The sequence below is a fragment of the Eleutherodactylus coqui genome, chromosome 9, assembly GCF_035609145.1.
Source record: "Eleutherodactylus coqui strain aEleCoq1 chromosome 9, aEleCoq1.hap1, whole genome shotgun sequence".
Lineage (NCBI taxonomy): Eukaryota > Metazoa > Chordata > Amphibia > Anura > Eleutherodactylidae > Eleutherodactylus > Eleutherodactylus coqui.
In genome coordinates, this window is record NC_089845.1 from 176,533,895 (window position 1) to 176,555,850 (window position 21,956).

Sequence of the window (21,956 nt, forward strand, 5' to 3'; positions counted from 1 at the left end):
TAGCGGTCTCCTGGCTCGGCAAGGACTTAGCTTGTGCCGCTGTTTGGAGGGGACGGCTTCCCCTTTATACATATCAGTAGGTTCTTAAAGGGGCTGTCAAGGGAGAGAGAATCCTCACCCAGACCTGTGGTGTTATATTAGGTCACATGGTATGGGCCCCCCTGTGTGCAGGGGCCAGGCCCTCCAAGGGGAGGGGTTAAGATGTGCCGGCCAGCCGCCCCTGTGGTCACATGATGTTGCCTCCATGAACAGCCCCTTTAAGGAGCAATAATGTAGTTTCCAAACAGTTCTGCACATTCTGCCCCCCCACTCCCAGCATGCAATGCAGCAGACTAGAACACAGCTAAACCGTAAAGCATCTTTCACATAGGGCGACTATCCTGAGGAACGCTCCACCTGCGCACGCCATTATGTAGCAACGCCGGGACGAGCGGCCGCACCCCGTCTGCCCGACAGCTCGTCCCGCGGACCATAAAACCGCTCTCATGGGGAGGGGGCGCCACACTCCACGTCGCACGCACTTTGACACGTGTAATACGGATGGTATAAATCGCAGCATGTCCGCTATCGGTCCGCACTCCAGTCCACGGGGCGGCGCGGATATACCGTGAACGCACGAGAAACATTGGAAGCGCCGTAAAAAAACACAGCGAATCCCTGCAGCTGCGGTTCACATAAATGCTGGCATTGCATGGACCCAAAGCGAGTGCGCCAGGTGGCGCCACACTCCGGGCGGAGCCTCATCACCGAGCATCCATGGCACGCAGAGCGAGACGAGGAGCCCATGCCATGTACGCGGACACTGATTCATGAGGACCGCCATGGGACTGCAGCGTGATACTACATGAGGGCCGCCGACACGGGGACTCAGCCCGCACCACACGCCAAGGAGGGGGTCACCTGCAGCCCACGTGTGGGGGATGGGGGACTCGCAGCCACAACAGCAGACGGGTTACATCAACAAAGATGGATGCAAAAGTTCTCACAGCGTTTAATTCCTGTTAACTGCAAGCCAGACGTCACACAGAGGCGTCATGCAGAAAACCACCAGCAGGGGTCACACCAGCGTACCGTCACCTTCTGAGGTCACTGGATCCGCCGCCGTCGAGTACGGAGGAGTTTTAGGGTATCGAGAGGCTGCAAAGAAAATGCGAGACAGAAGGTTTTGATACTTGTCAGTTCTAGGACATCATTACATCACTAGACTACATGACTACCCTACCGACGGGGCAGGGCCCGACGCCTCACCGCCTCCCCCCCCACCGACGGGGCAGAGCCCGGCGCCTCACCGCCTCCCCCCCCCACCGACGGGGCAGGGCCCGGCGCATCACCGCCTCCCCCCCCCCCCCCCCCCCGCCGACGAGGCAGAGCTCGGCGCCTCACCGCCTCCCCCCCCCACCGACGGGGCAGGGCCCGGCGCCTCACCGCCCCCCCCCCCCCCCACCGCGGGGCAGGGCCCGGCGCCTCACCGCCCCCCCCCCCCCCCCCCCCCACCGCCTCTACCCTACCGACGGGGCAGGGCCCGGCGCCTCACCGCCTCTACCCTACCGACGGGGCAGGGCCCGGCGCCTCACCGCCTCTACCCTACCGACGGGGCAGGGCCCGGCGCCTCACCGCCTCTACCCTACCGACGGGGCAGGGCCCGGCGCCTCACCGCCTCTACCCTACCGACGGGGCAGGGCCCGGCGCCTCACCGCCTCTACCCTACCGACGGGGCAGGGCCCGGCGCCTCACCGCCTCTACCCTACCGACGGGGCAGGGCCCGGCGCCTCACCGCCTCTACCCTACCGACGGGGCAGGGCCCGGCGCCTCACCGCCTCTACCCTACCGACGGGGCAGGGCCCGGCGCCTCACCGCCTCTACCCTACCGACGGGGCAGGGCCCGGCGCCTCACCGCCTCTACCCTACCGACGGGGCAGGGCCCGGCGCCTCACCGCCTCTACCCTACCGACGGGGCAGGGCCCGGCGCCTCACCCGCCTCTACCCTACCGACGGGGCAGGGCCCGGCGCCTCACCGCCTCTACCCTACCGACGGGGCAGAGCTCGGCGCCTCTCCACCTCTACCCCGCCGACGGCCATTTACTTCTAGACACGCTGTCACACAAGTCTCCAAATCCAGCGGTCACCTCTGTCCAGTTCTCCTCATTTCACCAGTGGGGCCCTTGTCTTGCTCTTGCCTGGGACCCGCCTTTATGAGAATTAATATAAACAACAATGTTCCCATTGACTGACAGCAAGCAGAGACCGTGAAACTTATGGAAGCTGAAACAGAAGGCGGATTAGAAGGCAGCGGGCTGTAGATGGCGCCGGGCTGTAGATGGCGCCGCCTTCATGTACTTCAGTGTGTGACGTGCGGTTTGTCATCCTGTGGCTGCCGTGACACCAGAGATCCGTGATATTTGCTTTGCAAATCCTCCCGACAGGTTTAAACCTGCCAGCGGCAGCACAGGGGCGCTCCTACAGTACCGGACCGCCAAAAGCATAGTCATTCTTGTGTATGGAGCATGCTCTGGCTGTTCATCATCACTGGAGCACACTCAGAGTGCAGAGCATTAAGGTGGCGGCACCCGATGCAGTAACTCTACTGCAGCCCACCGCCAGCGTTGTGGGTGCGCAGATCCCCCCTCTGCAGCCGGAGCACCAGCAATATAAATATGTCCACTGGGAACCCTAGGAATCAGCTGCGTTCTGCAGCGCCCCCCGCAGGTGAAACAAAGCATTAGGCTGGGTTCCCACGCAGCGTATTCCCAGGGGAAATCTCGGGCTTTGGCCGCACGTTTTTCCATTGCGCCGGGCACTCCCATAGAGGGGAGCGTGGCCGCAGCAGACAAAAGAAAAAGATCTGACATGCTGCGGCTGGCGAATCAGCACCGGCTTTGTCGCGACGGATTGGCCGTCCCGCGGCGAGATTCCGCCCAGTGTGAACCCAATGTGAAGTCTGTGCTCGCTCCTCAGACAGGGCGCTCGATGGACACAGCCCTAAGAGGGGAGGGTGAGGAAGGGACCAACGGAGTAGAAGACCGCCAACCCATCATCACCTACATCGTCAGCAGTTGGACTGGTAGCGGAGGTCAGCCATCACACGGACACACCCTCTGGTGCCCCCATCATTCTGCACTCAGGACCCCACAGTGACAGACCGACAACCCATCATCACCTACATCGTGAGCCACCAGGACTCTTCCTAGAGCCGCCGACCCCCAAACTAAGAGGGAGAAGAGTCTTGTAAGAGAGGAGACCAAGAGCCCAGCGGCCTCCATAATACTTACATGGAAGAACAACCAGAACTCTTCCTAGAGCCGCCGACCCACAAACTAAGGGGGAGAAGGGTCTTGTAAGAGAGGCGACCAAGAACCCAGCGGCCCCTTTAATACTTACATGGAAGAACAACCAGGACTCTCCCTAGAGCCGCCCACCCCCAAACTAAGGGGAGAAGGGTCTTGTAAGAGAGGTGACCAAGAGCCCAGCGGCCCCATAATAGTTACATGGAAGAGCAACCAGGACTCTTCCTAGAGCCGCCGACCCACAAACTAAGGGGAGAAGGGTCTTGTAGGAGAGGAGACCAAGAGCCCAGCGGCCCCATAATAGTTACATGGAAGAGCAACCAGGACTCTTCCTAGAGTCGCCGACCCCCAAACTAAGGGGAGAAGGGTCTTGTAAGAGAAGAGACCAAGAACCCAGCGGCCCCCATAATACTTACATGGAAGAACAACCAGGACTCTTCCTAGAGCTGCCGACCCCCAAACTAAGGGGAGAAGGGTCTTGTAAGAGAGGAGACCAAGAGCCCAGCGGCCCCCATAATACTTACATGGAAGAACAACCAGGACTCTTCTTAGAGCTGCTGACCCACCAGAATAAGGGGAGAAGGGTCTTGTAAGAGGGGTGACCAAGAGCCCAGTGGCCTCCATAATACTTACATGGAAGAACAACCAGGACTCTTCCTAAAGCCACCGACCCCCAAACTAAGGGGGAGAAGGGTCTTGTAAGAGAGGAGACCAAGAACCCAGCGGCCCCATAATACTTACATGGAAGAACAGCCAGGACTCTTCCTACAGCTGCTGACCCCCCCTTCCCCTGCAGCCTTCATCAATCTGGACTTTGTGACGAAGAGGCCCAAAAGAAGCCTCCTTAGTAAGACACAGGAAATCCCCCTGGAGCTACCAAAAAGACCCTAAAAAGACCCTCACTGTGAGAAACAAGATTCTCTGCTCTGATGACACCAAGATGGAACTTTCTGGCCTCTAAGTATTGTGTCTGGAGTAAACCAGGTGCCGCTCATCACCTGCCCAATACCATCCCTACAGTGAAGCCTGGTGGTGGAGCATCATGCTGGGGGGGATGAAACCGGTCAGGGGGGATGGAAACCAGGCGCCGCTCATCACCTGCCCAATACCATCCCTACAGTGAAGCCTGGTGGTGGAGCATCATGCTGGGGGGGATGAAACCGGTCAGGGGGGATGGAAACCAGGCGCCGCTCATCACCTGCCCAATATCATCCCTACAGTGAAGCCTGGTGGTGGAGCATCATGCTGGGGGGGATGAAACCGGTCAGGGGGGATGAAACCGGTCAGGGGGGATGAAACCGGTCAGGGGGGATGAAACCGGTCAGGGGGGATGAAACCGGTCAGGGGGGATGAAACCGGTCAGGGGGGATGAAACCGGTCAGGGGGGATGAAACCGGTCAGGGGGGATGAAACCGGTCAGGGGGGATGAAACCGGTCAGGGGGGATGAAACCGGTCAGGGGGGATGAAACCGGTCAGGGGGGATGAAACCGGTCAGGGGGGATGAAACCGGTCAGGGGGGATGAAACCGGTCAGGGGGGATGAAACCGGTCAGGGGGGATGAAACCGGTCAGGGGGGATGAAACCGGTCAGGGGGGATGAAACCGGTCAGGGGGGATGAAACCGGTCAGGGGGGATGAAACCGGTCAGGGGGGATGAAAACCAGGTGCCGCTCATCACCTGCCCAATACCATCCCTACAGTGAAGCTTGGGGGGGGGGTGGAGCATCATGCTGGGGGAGGGGAGACCGGTCAGGGGGGATGGAAACCAGGTGCCCCTCATCACCTGCCCAATACCAGCCCTACAGTGGTGGTGGAGCATCATACTGAGGGAGGGGAGACCGGTCAGGATGGATGGAAAGCTGAATGGAGCGAAGTACAGAGATAATGACAACCTAATCCAGAGAACAAGAGACCTCAGACCGGGCAGAAGGGTCACCTTCCAACAAGACAATGACCCCAAGACCCCAGCCAAGACCACCCAGGAGTGGGGACAACTCTGTGAATGTCCTTGAGGGGCCCGGCCAGAGCCCTGAACTCAATGGGACATCTCTGGGGAGACCTGACAATAGCTGTCCACAGACGGCCCCCATCCAACCTGACAGAGGGCAGAGAATCCCCAATGTGGCATCATCCCCAAGTAGACCAGAGGCCAGAATCACTGGCAGAGGGGCTCCGACTAACACTGAGTACAGGGGTGTGAATACTTATGCCACTGCAGGGTGGGGGGTCTCATTGCAAAGATTTATGGGGTTTTTGTCATTAAGGGGTGCTGAATGCAGAATGAGGGGGGCACAGCATGTGAGGGTGTGAGGACTACGGGGGGCCGGGTGGGATCCAGCATTGTATGCTGCTAAATTACAGTCAAGCATCAGACACGTAACGGCGCAGGCGACACGGGATCTGTTTGCGGTAACCATGGAGACGCGCAGCGCCAGGGGATTCCGGTTATTTTTAAATCAACACTATTAAACAAGCAGCTTGCAGAAGTCTTCACCCCCTAGACTGCGCCCTCTACCCTCCAGCAGCGGCCGGACCCCTTAAGGTCTGGTGTCCACGGCATGCTCCGCGCCCCACAGGGGGGCATCGCACACCCGCAGGGAATTAAAGACCCGCGTAGGTCATTCTCCCCTGAGGCGGGGATTGTGTGTGCGGAGAACACCGGCGGCACGCTCCATCTCAGCGCGGGGCTCCGGTGGGGACGGCCCCCGCAGGCATCTACTGGGACCTATGGAGGCCGGCAGGATCCGCGCAGCGGGAGAGCAGGAGCTAGAAAAAATGGGGTGCCTGGCGCATGCCAGCTGTAGGCTGAGGACCGCAGCGACCGGACCCCTAAAGGCTGCTTGTCCTCACCCATCATCCACAGTGCAGGAGGAAAGTAAGTGACCCCCTATGTAATGTAACTAATAACACACAGCTGTACCGCCCATCATCCACAGCGCAGGAGGAAAGTAAGTGACCCCCTATGTAATGTAACTAATAACACACAGCTGTACCGCCCATCATCCACAGTGCAGGAGGAAAGTAAGTGACCCCCTATGTAATGTAACTAATAACACACAGCTGTACCGCCCATCATCCACAGTGCAGGAGGAAAGTAAGTGACCCCCTATGTAATGTAACTAATAACACACAGCTGTACCACCCATCATCCACAGTACAGGAGGAAAGTAAGTGACCCCCTATGTAATGTAACTAATAACACACAGCTGTACCGCCCATCATCCACAGTACAGGAGGAAAGTAAGTGACCCCCTATGTAATGTAACTAATAACACACAGCTGTACCGCCCATCATCCACAGTGCAGGAGGAAAGTAAGTGACCCCCTATGTAATGTAACTAATAACAGCTGTACCGCCCATCATCCACAGTGCAGGAGGAAAGTAAGTGACCCCCTATGTAATGTAACTAATAACACACAGCTGTACCACCCATCATCCACAGTACAGGAGGAAAGTAAGTGACCCCCTATGTAATGTAACTAATAACACACAGCTGTACCGCCCATCATCCACAGTACAGGGGGAAAGTAAGTGACCCCCTATGTAATGTAACTAATAACACACAGCTGTACCGCCCATCATCCACAGTGCAGGAGGAAAGTAAGTGACCCCCTATATAATGTAACTAATAACAGCAGTACCGCCCATCATCCACAGTACAGGAGGAAAGTAAGTGACCCCCTATGTAATGTAACTAATAACATACAGCTGTACCGCCCATCATCCACAGTGCAGGAGGAAAGTAAGTGACCCCCTATGTAATGTAACTAATAACACACAGCTGTACCGCCCATCATCCACAGTACAGGGGGAAAGTAAGTGACCCCCTATGTAATGTAACTAATAACACACAGCTGTACTACCCATCATCCACAGTGCAGGAGGAAAGTAAGTGACCCCCTATGTAATGTAACTAATAACATATCTGTACCGCCCATCATCCACAGTACAGGAGGAAAGTAAGTGACCCCCTATGTAATGTAACTAATAACACAGAGCTGTACCGCCCATCATCCACAGCGCAGGAGGAAAGTAAGTGACCCCCTATATAATGTAACTAATAACAGCTGTACCGCCCATCATCCACAGTGCAGGAGGAAAGTAAGTGACCCCCTATGTAATGTAACTAATAACACACAGCTGTACCGCCCATCATCCACAGCGCAGGAGGAAAGTAAGTGACCCCCTATGTAATGTAACTAATAACACACAGCTGTACCGCCCATCATCCACAGTACAGGAGGAAAGTAAGTGACCCCCTATGTAATGTAACTAATAACACACAGCTGTACCGCCCATCATCCACAGTGCAGGAGGAAAGTAAGTGACCCCCTATGTAATGTAACTAATAACACACAGCTGTACCGCCCATCATCCACAGTACAGGAGGAAAGTAAGTGACCCCCTATGTAATGTAACTAGTAACACAGCTATACTGCCCATCATCCACAGTACAGGAGGAAAGTAAGTGACCCCCCTATGTAATGTAACTAATAACACACAGCTGTACCGCCCATCATCCACAGTACAGAGGGAAAGTAAGTGACCCCCTATGTAATGTAACTAATAACACACAGCTATACTGCCCATCATCCACAGTACAGGAGGAAAGTAAGTGACCCCCTATGTAATGTAACTAATAACACACAGCTGTACCGCCCATCATCCACAGTACAGGAGGAAAGTAAGTGACCCCCTATGTAATGTAACTAATAACACACAGCTGTACCACCCATCATCCACAGTACAGGAGGAAAGTAAGTGACCCCCTATGTAATGTAACTAATAACACACAGCTGTACCGCCCATCATCCACAGTACAGAGGGAAAGTAAGTGACCCCCTATATAATGTAACTAATAACACACAGCTGTACCGCCCATCATCCACAGTGCAGGAGGAAAGTAAGTGACCCCCTATATAATGTAACTAATAACAGCTGTACCGCCCATCATCCACAGTGCAGGAGGAAAGTAAGTGACCCCCTATGTAATGTAACTAATAACACACAGCTGTACCGCCCATCATCCACAGTGCAGGAGGAAAGTAAGTGACCCCCTATGTAATGTAACTAATAACATATCTGTACCGCCCATCATCCACAGTACAGGAGGAAAGTAAGTGACCCCCTATGTAATGTAACTAATAACACACAGCTGTACTGCCCATCATCCACAGTACAGGGGGAAAGTAAGTGACCCCCTATGTAATGTAACTAATAACACACAGCTGTACCGCCCATCATCCACAGTGCAGGAGGAAAGTAAGTGACCCCCTATGTAATGTAACTAATAACACAGCTGTACCGCCCATCATCCACAGTACAGGAGGAAAGTAAGTGACCCCCTATGTAATGTAACTAATAACACACAGCTGTACCGCCCATCATCCACAGTACAGGAGGAAAGTAAGTGACCCCCTACGTAATGTAACTAATAACACACAGCTGTACCACCCATCATCCACAGTGCAGGAGGAAAGTAAGTGACCCCCTATGTAATGTAACTAATAACACACAGCTGTACCACCCATCATCCACAGTGCAGGAGGAAAGTAAGTGACCCCCTATGTAATGTAACTAATAACACACAGCTGTACCGCCCATCATCCACAGTACAGGAGGAAAGTAAGTGACCCCCTATGTAATGTAACTAATAACACACAGCTGTACCACCCATCATCCACAGTACAGGAGGAAAGTAAGTGACCCCCTATGTAATGTAACTAATAACACAGCTGTACCGCCCATCATCCACAGTACAGGAGGAAAGTAAGTGACCCCCTATGTAATGTAACTAACAACACACAGCTGTACCACCCATCATCCACAGTAAAGGAGGAAAGTAAGTGACCCCCTATGTAATGTAACTAATAACACACAGCTGTACCGCCCATCATCCACAGTACAGGGGGAAAGTAAGTGACCCCCTATATAATGTAACGAATAACACAGCTGTACCGCCCATCATCCACAGTACAGGAGGAAAGTAAGTGACCCCCTATGTAATGTAACTAATAACACACAGCTGTACCGCCCATCATCCACAGTGCAGGAGGAAAGTAAGTGACCCCCTATGTAATGTAACTAATAACACACAGCTGTACCGCCCATCATCCACAGTACAGGAGGAAAGTAAGTGACCCCCTATGTAATGTAACTAATAACACACAGCTGTACCACCCATCATCCACAGTACAGGAGGAAAGTAAGTGACCCCTATGTAATGTAACTAATAACACACAGCTGTACCGCCCATCATCCACAGTGCAGGAGGAAAGTAAGTGACCCCCCATGTAATGTAACTAATAACACAGCTTTACCGCCCATCATCCACAGTACAGGAGGAAAGTAAGTGACCCCCTATGTAATGTAACTAATAACACACAGCTGTACCGCCCATCATCAGCAGTACAGGAGGAAAGTAAGTGACCCCCTATGTAATGTAACTAATAACACACAGCTGTACCGCCCATCATCCACAGTACAGGAGGAAAGTAAGTGACCCCCTATGTAATGTAACTAATAACATATCTGTACCGCCCATCATCCACAGTACAGGAGGAAAGTAAGTGACCCCCTATGTAATGTAACTAATAACATATCTGTACCGCCCATCATCCACAGTACAGGAGGAAAGTAAGTGACCCCCTATGTAATGTAACTAATAACACACAGCTGTACCGCCCATCATCCACAGTGCAGGAGGAAAGTAAGTGACCCCCCATGTAATGTAACTAACAACACACAGCTTTACCATCCATCATCAGCAGTACAGGAGGAAAGTAAGTGACCCCCTATGTAATGTAACTAATAACACACAGCTGTACCGCCCATCATCCACAGTACAGGAGGAAAGTAAGTGACCCCCTATGTAATGTAACTAATAACACACAGCTGTACCGCCCATCATCCACAGTGCAGGAGGAAAGTAAGTGACCCCCCATGTAATGTAATTAATAACACACAGCTTTACCACCCATCATCAGCAGTACAGGAGGAAAGTAAGTGACCCCCTATGTAATGTAACTAATAACACACAGCTGTACCGCCCATCATCCACAGTACAGGAGGAAAGTAAGTGACCCCCTATGTAATGTAACTAATAACATATCTGTACCGCCAATCATCCACAGTACAGGAGGAAAGTAAGTGACCCCCTATGTAATGTAACTAATAACATATCTGTACCGCCCATCATCCACAGTACAGGAGGAAAGTAAGTGACCCCCTATGTAATGTAACTAATAACACATAGCTGTACCACCCATCATCCACAGTACAGGAGGAAAGTAAGTGACCCCCTATGTAATGTAACTAATAACACACAGCTGTACCGCCCATCATCCACAGTGCAGGAGGAAAGTAAGTGACCCCCTATGTAATGTAACTAATAACATATCTGTACCGCCCATCATCCACAGTACAGGAGGAAAGTAAGTGACCCCCTATGTAATGTAACTAATAACACACAGCTGTACCGCCCATCATCCACAGTGCAGGAGGAAAGTAAGTGACCCCCTATGTAATGTAACTAATAACACACAGCTGTACCGCCCATCATCCACAGTGCAGGGGGAAAGTAAGTGACCCCCTATGTAATGTAACTAATAACACACAGCTGTACCGCCCATCATCCACAGTGCAGGAGGAAAGTAAGTGACCCCCTATGTAACTAATAACACACAGCTGTACCGCCCATCATCCACAGTACAGAGGGAAAGTAAGTGACCCCCTATGTAATGTAACTAATAACACACAGCTGTACCGCCCATTATCCACAGTGCAGGAGGAAAGTAAGTGACCCCCTATGTAATGTAACTAATAACACACAGCTGTACCGCCCATCATCCACAGTGCAGGAGGAAAGTAAGTGACCCCCTATGTAATGTAACTAATAACACAGCTGTACCACCCATCATCCACAGTACAGAACGAAAGTAAGTGACCCCCTATGTAATGTAACTAATAACACACAGCTGTACCGCCCATCATTCACAGTACAGGAGGAAAGTAAGTGACCCCCTATGTAATGTAACTAATAACACACAGCTGTACCGCCCATCATCCACAGTGCAGGAGGAAAGTAAGTGACCCCCTATGTAATGTAACTAATAACACACAGCTGTACCGCCCATCATCCACAGTGCAGGAGGAAAGTAAGTGACCCCCCATGTAATGTAATTAATAACACACAGCTTTACCACCCATCATCAGCAGTACAGGAGGAAAGTAAGTGACCCCCTATGTAATGTAACTAATAACACACAGCTGTACCGCCCATCATCCACAGTACAGGAGGAAAGTAAGTGACCCCCTATGTAATGTAACTAATAACATATCTGTACCGCCCATCATCCACAGTACTGGAGGAAAGTAAGTGACCCCCTATGTAATGTAACTAATAACATATCTGTACCGCCCATCATCCACAGTACAGGAGGAAAGTAAGTGACCCCCTATGTAATGTAACTAATAACACATAGCTGTACCACCCATCATCCACAGTACAGGAGGAAAGTAAGTGACCCCCTATGTAATGTAACTAATAACACACAGCTGTACCGCCCATCATCCACAGTGCAGGAGGAAAGTAAGTGACCCCCTATGTAATGTAACTAATAACATATCTGTACCGCCCATCATCCACAGTACAGGAGGAAAGTAAGTGACCCCCTATGTAATGTAACTAATAACACATAGCTGTACCGCCCATCATCCACAGTACAGGAGGAAAGTAAGTGACCCCCTATGTAATGTAACTAATAACACACAGCTGTACCGCCCATCATCCACAGTGCAGGAGGAAAGTAAGTGACCCCCTATGTAATGTAACTAATAACACACAGCTGTACCGCCCATCATCCACAGTGCAGGGGGAAAGTAAGTGACCCCCTATGTAATGTAACTAATAACACACAGCTGTACCGCCCATCATCCACAGTACAGAGGGAAAGTAAGTGACCCCCTATGTAATGTAACTAATAACACACAGCTGTACCGCCCATTATCCACAGTGCAGGAGGAAAGTAAGTGACCCCCTATGTAATGTAACTAATAACACACAGCTGTACCGCCCATCATCCACAGTGCAGGAGGAAAGTAAGTGACCCCCTATGTAATGTAACTAATAACACAGCTGTACCACCCATCATCCACAGTACAGAACGAAAGTAAGTGACCCCCTATGTAATGTAACTAATAACACACAGCTGTACCGCCCATCATTCACAGTACAGGAGGAAAGTAAGTGACCCCCTATGTAATGTAACTAATAACACACAGCTGTACCGCCCATCATCCACAGTGCAGGAGGAAAGTAAGTGACCCCCTATGTAATGTAACTAATAACACACAGCTGTACCGCCCATCATCCACAGTACAGGAGGAAAGTAAGTGACCCCCTATGTAATGTAACTAATAACACACAGCTGTACCGCCCATCATCCACTGTACAGGAGGAAAGTAAGTGACCCCCTATGTAATGTAACTAATAACACACAGCTGTACCGCCCATCATCCACAGTACAGGAGGAAAGTAAGTGACCCCCTATGTAATGTAACTAATAACACACAGCTGTACCGCCCATCATCCACAGTACTGGAGGAAAGTAAGTGACCCCCTATGTAATGTAACTAATAACACACAGCTGTACCGCCCATCATCCACAGTGCAGGAGGAAAGTAAGTGACCCCCTATGTAATGTAACTAATAACACACAGCTGTACCGCCCATCATCCACTGTACAGGAGGAAAGTAAGTGACCCCCTATGTAATGTAACTAATAACACACAGCTGTACCGCCCATCATCCACAGTACAGGAGGAAAGTAAGTGACCCCCTATGTAATGTAACTAATAACACACAGCTGTACCGACCATCATCCACAGTACAGGGGGAAAGTAAGTGACCCCCTATGTAATGTAACTAATAACACACAGCAGTACCGCCCATCATCCACAGTACAGGAGGAAAGTAAGTGACCCCCTATGTAATGTAACTAATATCACACAGCTGTACCGCCCATCATCCACAATACAGAAGGAAAGTAAGTGACCCCCTATGTAATGTAACTAATAACACACAGCTGTACCGCCCATCATCCACAGTACAGGAGGAAAGTAAGTGACCCCCTATGTAATGTAACTAATAACACACAGCAGTACCGCCCATCATCCACAGTACAGGAGGAAAGTAAGTGACCCCCTATGTAATGTAACTAATAACACACAGCTGTACCGCCCATCATCCACAGTACTGGAGGAAAGTAAGTGACCCCCTATGTAATGTAACTAATAACACACAGCTGTACCGCCCATCATCCACAGCGCAGGGGGAAAGTAAGTGACCCCTATGTAATGTAACTAATAACACACAGCTGTACCGCCCATCATCCACAGCGCAGGAGGAAAGTAAGTGACCCCTATGTAATGTAACTAATAACACACAGCTGTACCGCCCATCATCCACAGCACAGGAGGAAAGTAAGTGACCCCTATGTAATGTAACTAATAACACACAGCTGTACCGCCCATCATCCACAGTACAGGAGGAAAGTAAGTGACCCCCTATGCAATGTAACTAATAACACACAGCTGTACCGCCCATCATCCACAGCGCAGGAGGAAAGTAAGTGACCCCCTATGCAATGTAACTAATAACACACAGCTGTACCGCCCATCATCCACAGCGCAGGAGGAAAGTAAGTGACCCCCTATGCAATGTAACTAATAACACACAGCTGTACCGCCCATCATCCACAGCACAGGAGGAAAGTAAGTGACCCCCTATGCAATGTAACTAATAACACACAGCTGTACCGCCCATCATCCACAGCACAGGAGGAAAGTAAGTGACCCCCTACGTAATGTAACTAATAACACACAGCTGTACCGCCCATCATCCACAGTACAGGAGGAAAGTAAGTGACCCCCTACGCAATGTAACTAATAACACACAGCTGTACCGCCCATCATCCACAGTGCAGGAGGAAAGTAAGTGACCCCCTATGCAATGTAACTAATAACACACAGCTGTACCGCCCATCATCCACAGCGCAGGAGGAAAGTAAGTGACCCCCTACGTAATGTAACTAATAACACACAGCTGTACCGCCCATCATCCACAGCACAGGAGGAAAGTAAGTGACCCCCTACGTAATGTAACTAATAACACACAGCTGTACCGCCCATCATCCACAGTACAGGAGGAAAGTAAGTGACCCCCCTATGTAATGTAACTAATAACATACAGCTGTACCGCCCATCATCCACAGTACAGGGGGAAAGTAAGTGACCCCCTATGTAATGTAACTAATAACACACAGCTGTACCGCCCATCATCCACAGTACAGGAGGAAAGTAAGTGACCCCCTATGTAATGTAACTAATAACACACAGCTGTACCGCCCATCATCCACAGTACAGGAGGAAAGTAAGTGACCCCCTATGTAATGTAACTAATAACACACAGCTGTACCGCCCATCATCCACAGTACAGGAGGAAAGTAAGTGACCCCCTATGTAATGTAACTAATAACACAGCTGTACCGCCCATCATCCACAGTGCAGGAGGAAAGTAAGTGACCCCCTATGTAATGTAACTAATAACAGCTGTACCGACCATCATCCACAGTACAGGAGGAAAGTAAGTGACCCCCTACGTAATGTAGCAGGGACTCTCCTCGCGGGCCCTCCCCCAGCAGGGACTCTCCTCGCGGGCCCTCCCCCAGCAGGGACTCTCCTCGCGGGCCCTCCCCCAGCAGGGACTCTCCTCGCGGGCCCTCCCCCAGCAGGGACTCTCCTCGCGGGCCCTCCCCCAGCAGGGACTCTCCTCGCGGGCCCTCCCCCAGCAGGGACTCTCCTCGCGGGCCCTCCCCCAGCAGGGACTCTCCTCGCGGGCCCTCCCCCAGCAGGGACTCTCCTCGCGGGCCCTCCCCCAGCAGGGACTCTCCTCGCGGGCCCTCCCCCAGCAGGGACTCTCCTCGCGGGCCCTCCCCCAGCAGGGACTCTCCTCGCGGGCCCTCCCCCAGCAGGGACTCTCCTCGCGGGCCCTCCCCCAGCAGGGACTCTCCTCGCGGGCCCTCCCCCAGCAGGGACTCTCCTCGCGGGCCCTCCCCCAGCAGGGACTCTCCTCGCGGGCCCTCCCCCAGCAGGGACTCTCCTCGCGGGCCCTCCCCCAGCAGGGACTCTCCTCGCGGGCCCTCCCCCAGCAGGGACTCTCCTCGCGGGCCCTCCCCCAGCAGGGACTCTCCTCGCGGGCCCTCCCCCAGCAGGGACTCTCCTCGCGGGCCCTCCCCCAGCAGGGACTCTCCTCGCGGGCCCTCCCCCAGCAGGGACTCTCCTCGCGGGCCCTCCCCCAGCAGGGACTCTCCTCGCGGGCCCTCCCCCAGCAGGGACTCTCCTCGCGGGCCCTCCCCCAGCAGGGACTCTCCTCGCGGGCCCTCCCCCAGCAGGGACTCTCCTCGCGGGCCCTCCCCCAGCAGGGACTCTCCTCGCGGGCCCTCCCCCAGCAGGGACTCTCCTCGCGGGCCCTCCCCCAGCAGGGACTCTCCTCGCGGGCCCTCCCCCAGCAGGGACTCTCCTCGCGGGCCCTCCCCCAGCAGGGACTCTCCTCGCGGGCCCTCCCCCAGCAGGGACTCTCCTCGCGGGCCCTCCCCCAGCAGGGACTCTCCTCGCGGGCCCTCCCCCAGCAGGGACTCTCCTCGCGGGCCCTCCCCCAGCAGGGACTCTCCTCGCGGGCCCTCCCCCAGCAGGGACTCTCCTCGCGGGCCCTCCCCCAGCAGGGACTCTCCTCGCGGGCCCTCCCCCAGCAGGGACTCTCCTCGCGGGCCCTCCCCCAGCAGGGACTCTCCTCGCGGGCCCTCCCCCAGCAGGGACTCTCCTCGCGGGCCCTCCCCCAGCAGGGACTCTCCTCGCGGGCCCTCCCCCAGCAGGGACTCTCCTCGCGGGCCCTCCCCCAGCAGGGACTCTCCTCGCGGGCCCTCCCCCAGCAGGGACTCTCCTCGCGGGCCCTCCCCCAGCAGGGACTCTCCTCGCGGGCCCTCCCCCAGCAGGGACTCTCCTCGCGGGCCCTCCCCCAGCAGGGACTCTCCTCGCGGGCCCTCCCCCAGCAGGGACTCTCCTCGCGGGCCCTCCCCCAGCAGGGACTCTCCTCGCGGGCCCTCCCCCAGCAGGGACTCTCCTCGCGGGCCCTCCCCCAGCAGGGACTCTCCTCGCGGGCCCTCCCCCAGCAGGGACTCTCCTCGCGGGCCCTCCCCCAGCAGGGACTCTCCTCGCGGGCCCTCCCCCAGCAGGGACTCTCCTCGCGGGCCCTCCCCCAGCAGGGACTCTCCTCGCGGGCCCTCCCCCAGCAGGGACTCTCCTCGCGGGCCCTCCCCCAGCAGGGACTCTCCTCGCGGGCCCTCCCCCAGCAGGGACTCTCCTCGCGGGCCCTCCCCCAGCAGGGACTCTCCTCGCGGGCCCTCCCCCAGCAGGGACTCTCCTCGCGGGCCCTCCCCCAGCAGGGACTCTCCTCGCGGGCCCTCCACCCGCCCTCCCCCAGCAGGGACTCTCCTTATGGTCTCACGGCGTTCTCTGCTGCGTATCACCAGCACCTCATCCGCACCGCGGCGTGCCAACACATCTGCGCTCACTATCCTGGCGCACCGACGCTCGCACTACACGGCACAATGCAGCTGGTTGCGGTTTTCACACGCATGTCGCCGTCTGAGACGGATCGCTGAAAGTTCATTACCGCAAACCCCGGGAGCGCCGGACGCGCCATTCTGTGGCTGGCCTTATGTACGCAGCTAGATCAACGGGCGCGGGATGCTGACCCCCGCGGTGCGATCACCGCAGCGCGGTCTGTGGGCGGTGCAATCCGTTACCTGTGCAAGCCAATTAATCCCGTGGCATTACTCGCAGACGCCGTTTTCACGAGTAGCGGTGTGATTTTGTATTTGGCCGATTGAAGCTGTATACATTGTGATGCGGCGCGGTGACAATGCGTTACGGACATCGGTCGGCGTTCCTCTGCGATAAACATGACGCGCCATCATGGTTGGCATCGGCGGGGCAGACGTCCGTAGCCGCGGACAACACCCTCCCCGGTCGGAGTGCTTGCGCCATTTCTTCACACTGGATCCCCCTCCAGACACGAGTGCCGCCGCTGTGAGGCACAGGCAGCCTTTGTCTGGGCTGCAGCCGGGTGAATCACCGCCAGCTGACTGCCGCGCCTCACACTGCTGACATGACGGCTTCTCCCCGGCCCTGCGGGATCACATGTGGCAGCTGGCACGGGTTATTACAGGGCTTAACCCTACGTGGCCAACGACTGGCACCTCCGTACCGCTCCTCAGAGGTAGGCCGCCTGCAGACGGAAGCTGCCACAGGACTGCGCTAACAAACAATCCTGGGCAGACGGACGCCATTTGTCCGCGATGCTCTGTGCTCCGGTCTGCGCCGACTGCCGGCACGTTAAACAGCCGGGGCCGCGGGAGCCGGCCAGTACACGCTGCTCTCTGCGGGGGCCGCGGGAGCCGGCCAGTACACGCTGCTCTCTGCGGGGGCCGCGGGAGCCGGCCAGTACACGCTGCTCTCTGCGGGGGCCGCGGGAGCCGGCCAGTACACGCTGCTCTCTGCGGGGGCCGCGGGAGCCGGCCAGTACACGCTGCTCTCTGCGGGGGCCGCGGGAGCCGGCCAGTACACGCTGCTCTCTGCGGGGGCCGCGGGAGCCGGCCAGTACACGCTGCTCTCTGCGGGGGCCGCGGGGGCCGGCCAGTACACGCTGCTCTCTGCGGGGGCCGGCCAGTACACGCTGCTCTCTGCGGGGGCCGGCCAGTACACGCTGCTCTCTGCGGGGGCCGCGGGAGCCGGCCAGTACACGCTGCTCTCTGCGGGGGCCGCGGGAGCCGGCCAGTACACGCTGCTCTCTGCGGGGGCCGCGGGAGCCGGCCAGTACACGCTGCTCTCTGCGGGGGCCGCGGGAGCCGGCCAGTACACGCTGCTCTCTGCGGGGGCCGCGGGAGCCGGCCAGTACACGCTGCTCTCTGCGGGGGCCGCGGGAGCCGGCCAGTACACGCTGCTCTCTGCGGGGGCCGCGGGAGCCGGCCAGTACACGCTGCTCTCTGCGGGGGCCGCGGGAGCCGGCCAGTACACGCTGCTCTCTGCGGGGGCCGCGGGAGCCGGCCAGTACACGCTGCTCTCTGCGGGGGCCGCGGGAGCCGGCCAGTACACGCTGCTCTCTGCGGGGGCCGCGGGAGCCGGCCAGTACACGCTGCTCTCTGCGGGGGCCGCGGGAGCCGGCCAGTACACGCTGCTCTCTGCGGGGGCCGCGGGAGCCGGCCAGTACACGCTGCTCTCTGCGGGGGCCGCGGGAGCCGGCCAGTACACGCTGCTCTCTGCGGGGGCCGCGGGAGCCGGCCAGTACACGCTGCTCTCTGCGGGGGCCGCGGGAGCCGGCCAGTACACGCTGCTCTCTGCGGGGGCCGCGGGAGCCGGCCAGTACACGCTGCTCTCTGCGGGGGCCGCGGGAGCCGGCCAGTACACGCTGCTCTCTGCGGGGGCCGCGGGAGTCGGCCAGTACACGCTGCTCTCTGCGGGGGCCGCGGGAGCCGGCCAGTACACGCTGCTCTCTGCGGGGGCCGCGGGAGCCGGCCAGTACACGCTGCTCTCTGCGGGGGCCGCGGGAGCCGGCCAGTACACGCTGCTCTCTGCGGGGGCCGCGGGAGCCGGCCAGTACACGCTGCTCTCTGCGGGGGCCGCGGGAGCCGGCCAGTACACGCTGCTCTCTGCAGGGGCCGCGGGAGCCGGCCAGTACACGCTGCTCTCTGCAGGGGCCGCGGGAGCCGGCCAGTACACGCTGCTCTCTGCAGGGGCCGCGGGAGCCGGCCAGTACACGCTGCTCTCTGCAGGGGCCGCGGGAGCCGGCCAGTACACGCTGCTCTCTGCAGGGGCTCGGGTCTGGTCCCGCTGCAAGAATTCTCGCCGCCGGATCTGACCCGGCTGTCTGCAGGCGGCCATAAGATGAAAAATCTCTGCAGGACAGAACCCCTCCACAGGTGGCGCCACCCTTGCGCACAGGCCGTGCCCGGTATCGTAGCATGCCGCAGTTCTACAGGTGGTGCCACCCTCGCGCACAGGCCATGCCCGCTATCTCAGGACACCATAGTTCTATAGGCGGCACCATCCTCGTGCACAAGTCGTGCCCGCTATTGCAGGATGCCGTAGTTCCACAGGCGGCGCCATTCTCGCGCACAGGCCGTGCCCGGTATCATAGCATGCCGCAGTTCCACAGGCAGAGCCACCCTAGCGTACAGGCCGTGGCTGGTATCGCAGGATGCAGTATTTCCACAGGTGGCGCCACCCTCGCACACAGGCCGTGCCCGGTATCATAGCACGTCGTAGATCCACAGGCAGCGCCAACCTCGCGCACAGGCCGTGCCTGGTATCACAGGACGCAGTCGTTCCACAGGCAGCATTACCCTCGTCCACAGGCCGTGCCCGGTATCACAGCACAGCATTGTTCAACAGGCAGCGGCGCCCTCCCGCACAGGCCGTGCCCGGTATGGCAGGATAGAGTATTTCCACAGGCAGCACTATCCTCACGCACAGGCCGTGCCCGGTATCGCAGGATGCTGTAGTTCCACAGGCGGCGCCACCCTCACGCACAGGCCGTGCCCGGTATTGCAGGACGCCGTAATTCCACAGACGGCGCCACCCTCACGCACAGGCCGTGTCCGGTATTGCAGGCCCATTCCATTATAAGAGGCGCCTTCTATCATTTCCTGCAGGGCTGTAGGTCAGAGACCCCCGATCAACCGCTGGCACAAGTCCAGTGGGGGCAGGCGGTCAGGCCTCGGTGCACCTTACTAAAACATCCCCCTCTTAACCAATTCGTGCCAACAGCGGTCTACAGCCGCCATGTTTTTGTCGCACAGGAGGCATCTTACACGCAGAAGACAGTCTGAAAGGAAGAAGCAAATACAAACCGCCACGGCGCCCCCCGATCCAGCGGGTTCCGTCGCTATGACAACGCGCGAGCGCCGCCTACACTTCCTGCGTTCTCACCAGCAGATCGGCGCGGTTAGCGGCTTCTTGCGGTCCTGAGACCCATACCTTCCATTTCACGGGCGCCATAGCGGATGTAGCAGAGCCGAGGTTGTCATCAGTCACAACTAGACGCTCCGAGGCAGAAGACGGGCGGCGCCAAAGTATATCAGCATGATGCCATCCCAGCGACACAACCGGAGAACGCACTCGGCTCTACTGCACCGCCGGGCCTACGGAGGCTGTGCGCACAGTGACAGCACGAGTTATACCGGCAGTCCCCCCCCCCCCCCCAAGTCGCCCCGAGTTATACCAGCAGTCCCCCCCCCCCCAAGTCGCCCCGAGTTATACCGGCAGTCCCCCCCCCCCCCCAAGTCGCCCCGAGTTATACCGGCAGTCCCCCCCCCCCCCCAAGTCGCCCCGAGCCCCGAGTTATACCGGCAGTCCCCCCCCCCCCCCCAAGTCGCCCCGAGTTATACCGGCAGTCCCCCCCCCCCCCCCAGTTATACCGGCAGTCCCCCCCCCCCCCCCCAACTTTTACCAGCACTCATCAGTCACCACTAATTCATCACCCCGAGTTATACCAGCATCCCCCACTGTCCCCCGGGGCGCACCCCTCCGAGTGACCGGCGGGCGGCGCTGCTCTCACCTTGGGCGATGGCGATGGACTCGAAGCGGTGCAGCTCCCTCAGCAGGCGGCTCCGCTCCGAGGCGTGCAGGCTGTAGATGAAGTCCCGGGCGCCCTGCGGGGTGTTCAGCGCCTCCATCGGCTCCTTCCGTGGATGAGTGCCCAGCGGCCGGCAGCCCAGCCACGGCTTGTGGGAGACAGCGGCACGGAGGAGGCTGCGGCTCCACAGCATCGCCATATCCTCGCAGAGCTACTGGTGGAGGCCGTCAGCAGGGAGGGGACGGCACTACTGTCTGCGGAAGGCCATGGCCCCGTACACACTGCAGCCGCTCACCCGGGGCACCATGAGCCGCCGCCGCCTCTCACCTGCCAGCCGGGGAGAGAGGCGTGAACCGCACCGCCCAGCCAGCAGCAGAGAGGCGTGCACCGAACCGCCCAGCCAGCAGCAGAGAGGCGTGCACCGAACCGCCCAGCCCAGCCAGGAGGAGAAAGGCGTGAACCGCACCGCCCAGCCAGCAGGAGAGAGGCGTGAACCGCACCGCCCAGCCCAGCCAGCAGGAGAGAGGCGTGAACCGCACCGCCCAGCCAGCAGCAGAGAGGCGTGCACCGAACCGCCCAGCCCAGCCAGCAGGAGAAAGGCGTGAACCGCACCGCCCAGCCAGCAGGAGAGAGGCGTGAACCGCACCGCCCAGCCAGCAACAGAGAGGCGTGAACCGCACCGCCCAGCCAGCAGGAGAGAGGCGTGCACCGCACCGCCCAGCCAGCCACTGAGCAGGTGCCAAACGCCATGACTCCGCATGCGCAGTACGGACCGATGCTTAGAGGAGCGTTTGAGGGTCAGTCCCCGGCGGCGGGTGAGGCTGTTCACACATGGCGGAATTTACAAGCTACAAATGTCGGACTCATTGTAATTACCGCAGAGGAGACGCCGCTACAATGTAACACACAGCATCAGGGGGCGTCCGCTACAACGTAACACACAGCATCAGGGGCGTCCGCTACAACGTAACACACAGCA

The 21,956-nt window shown here is 57.3% G+C and overlaps 1 protein-coding gene across 1 annotated transcript in view; it reads right to left on the reverse strand.

Annotated features, from left to right (window-relative positions):
• The window catches only part of TMEM65 (transmembrane protein 65), an 81,138-nt gene extending 59,799 nt beyond the window's left edge, over positions 1–21,339 (reverse strand). The window contains exons 1-2 of the mRNA XM_066578919.1: positions 20,960–21,339; positions 1,062–1,137 (exon numbers count right to left, since the gene is read on the reverse strand). Of these exons, the coding sequence (XP_066435016.1) occupies positions 1,062–1,137; positions 20,960–21,176 (293 nt within the window). The 5' untranslated portion in view covers positions 21,177–21,339. The remainder of the gene's footprint in view (positions 1–1,061; positions 1,138–20,959) is intronic.
• Positions 21,340–21,956: the final 617 nt, after the last annotated feature.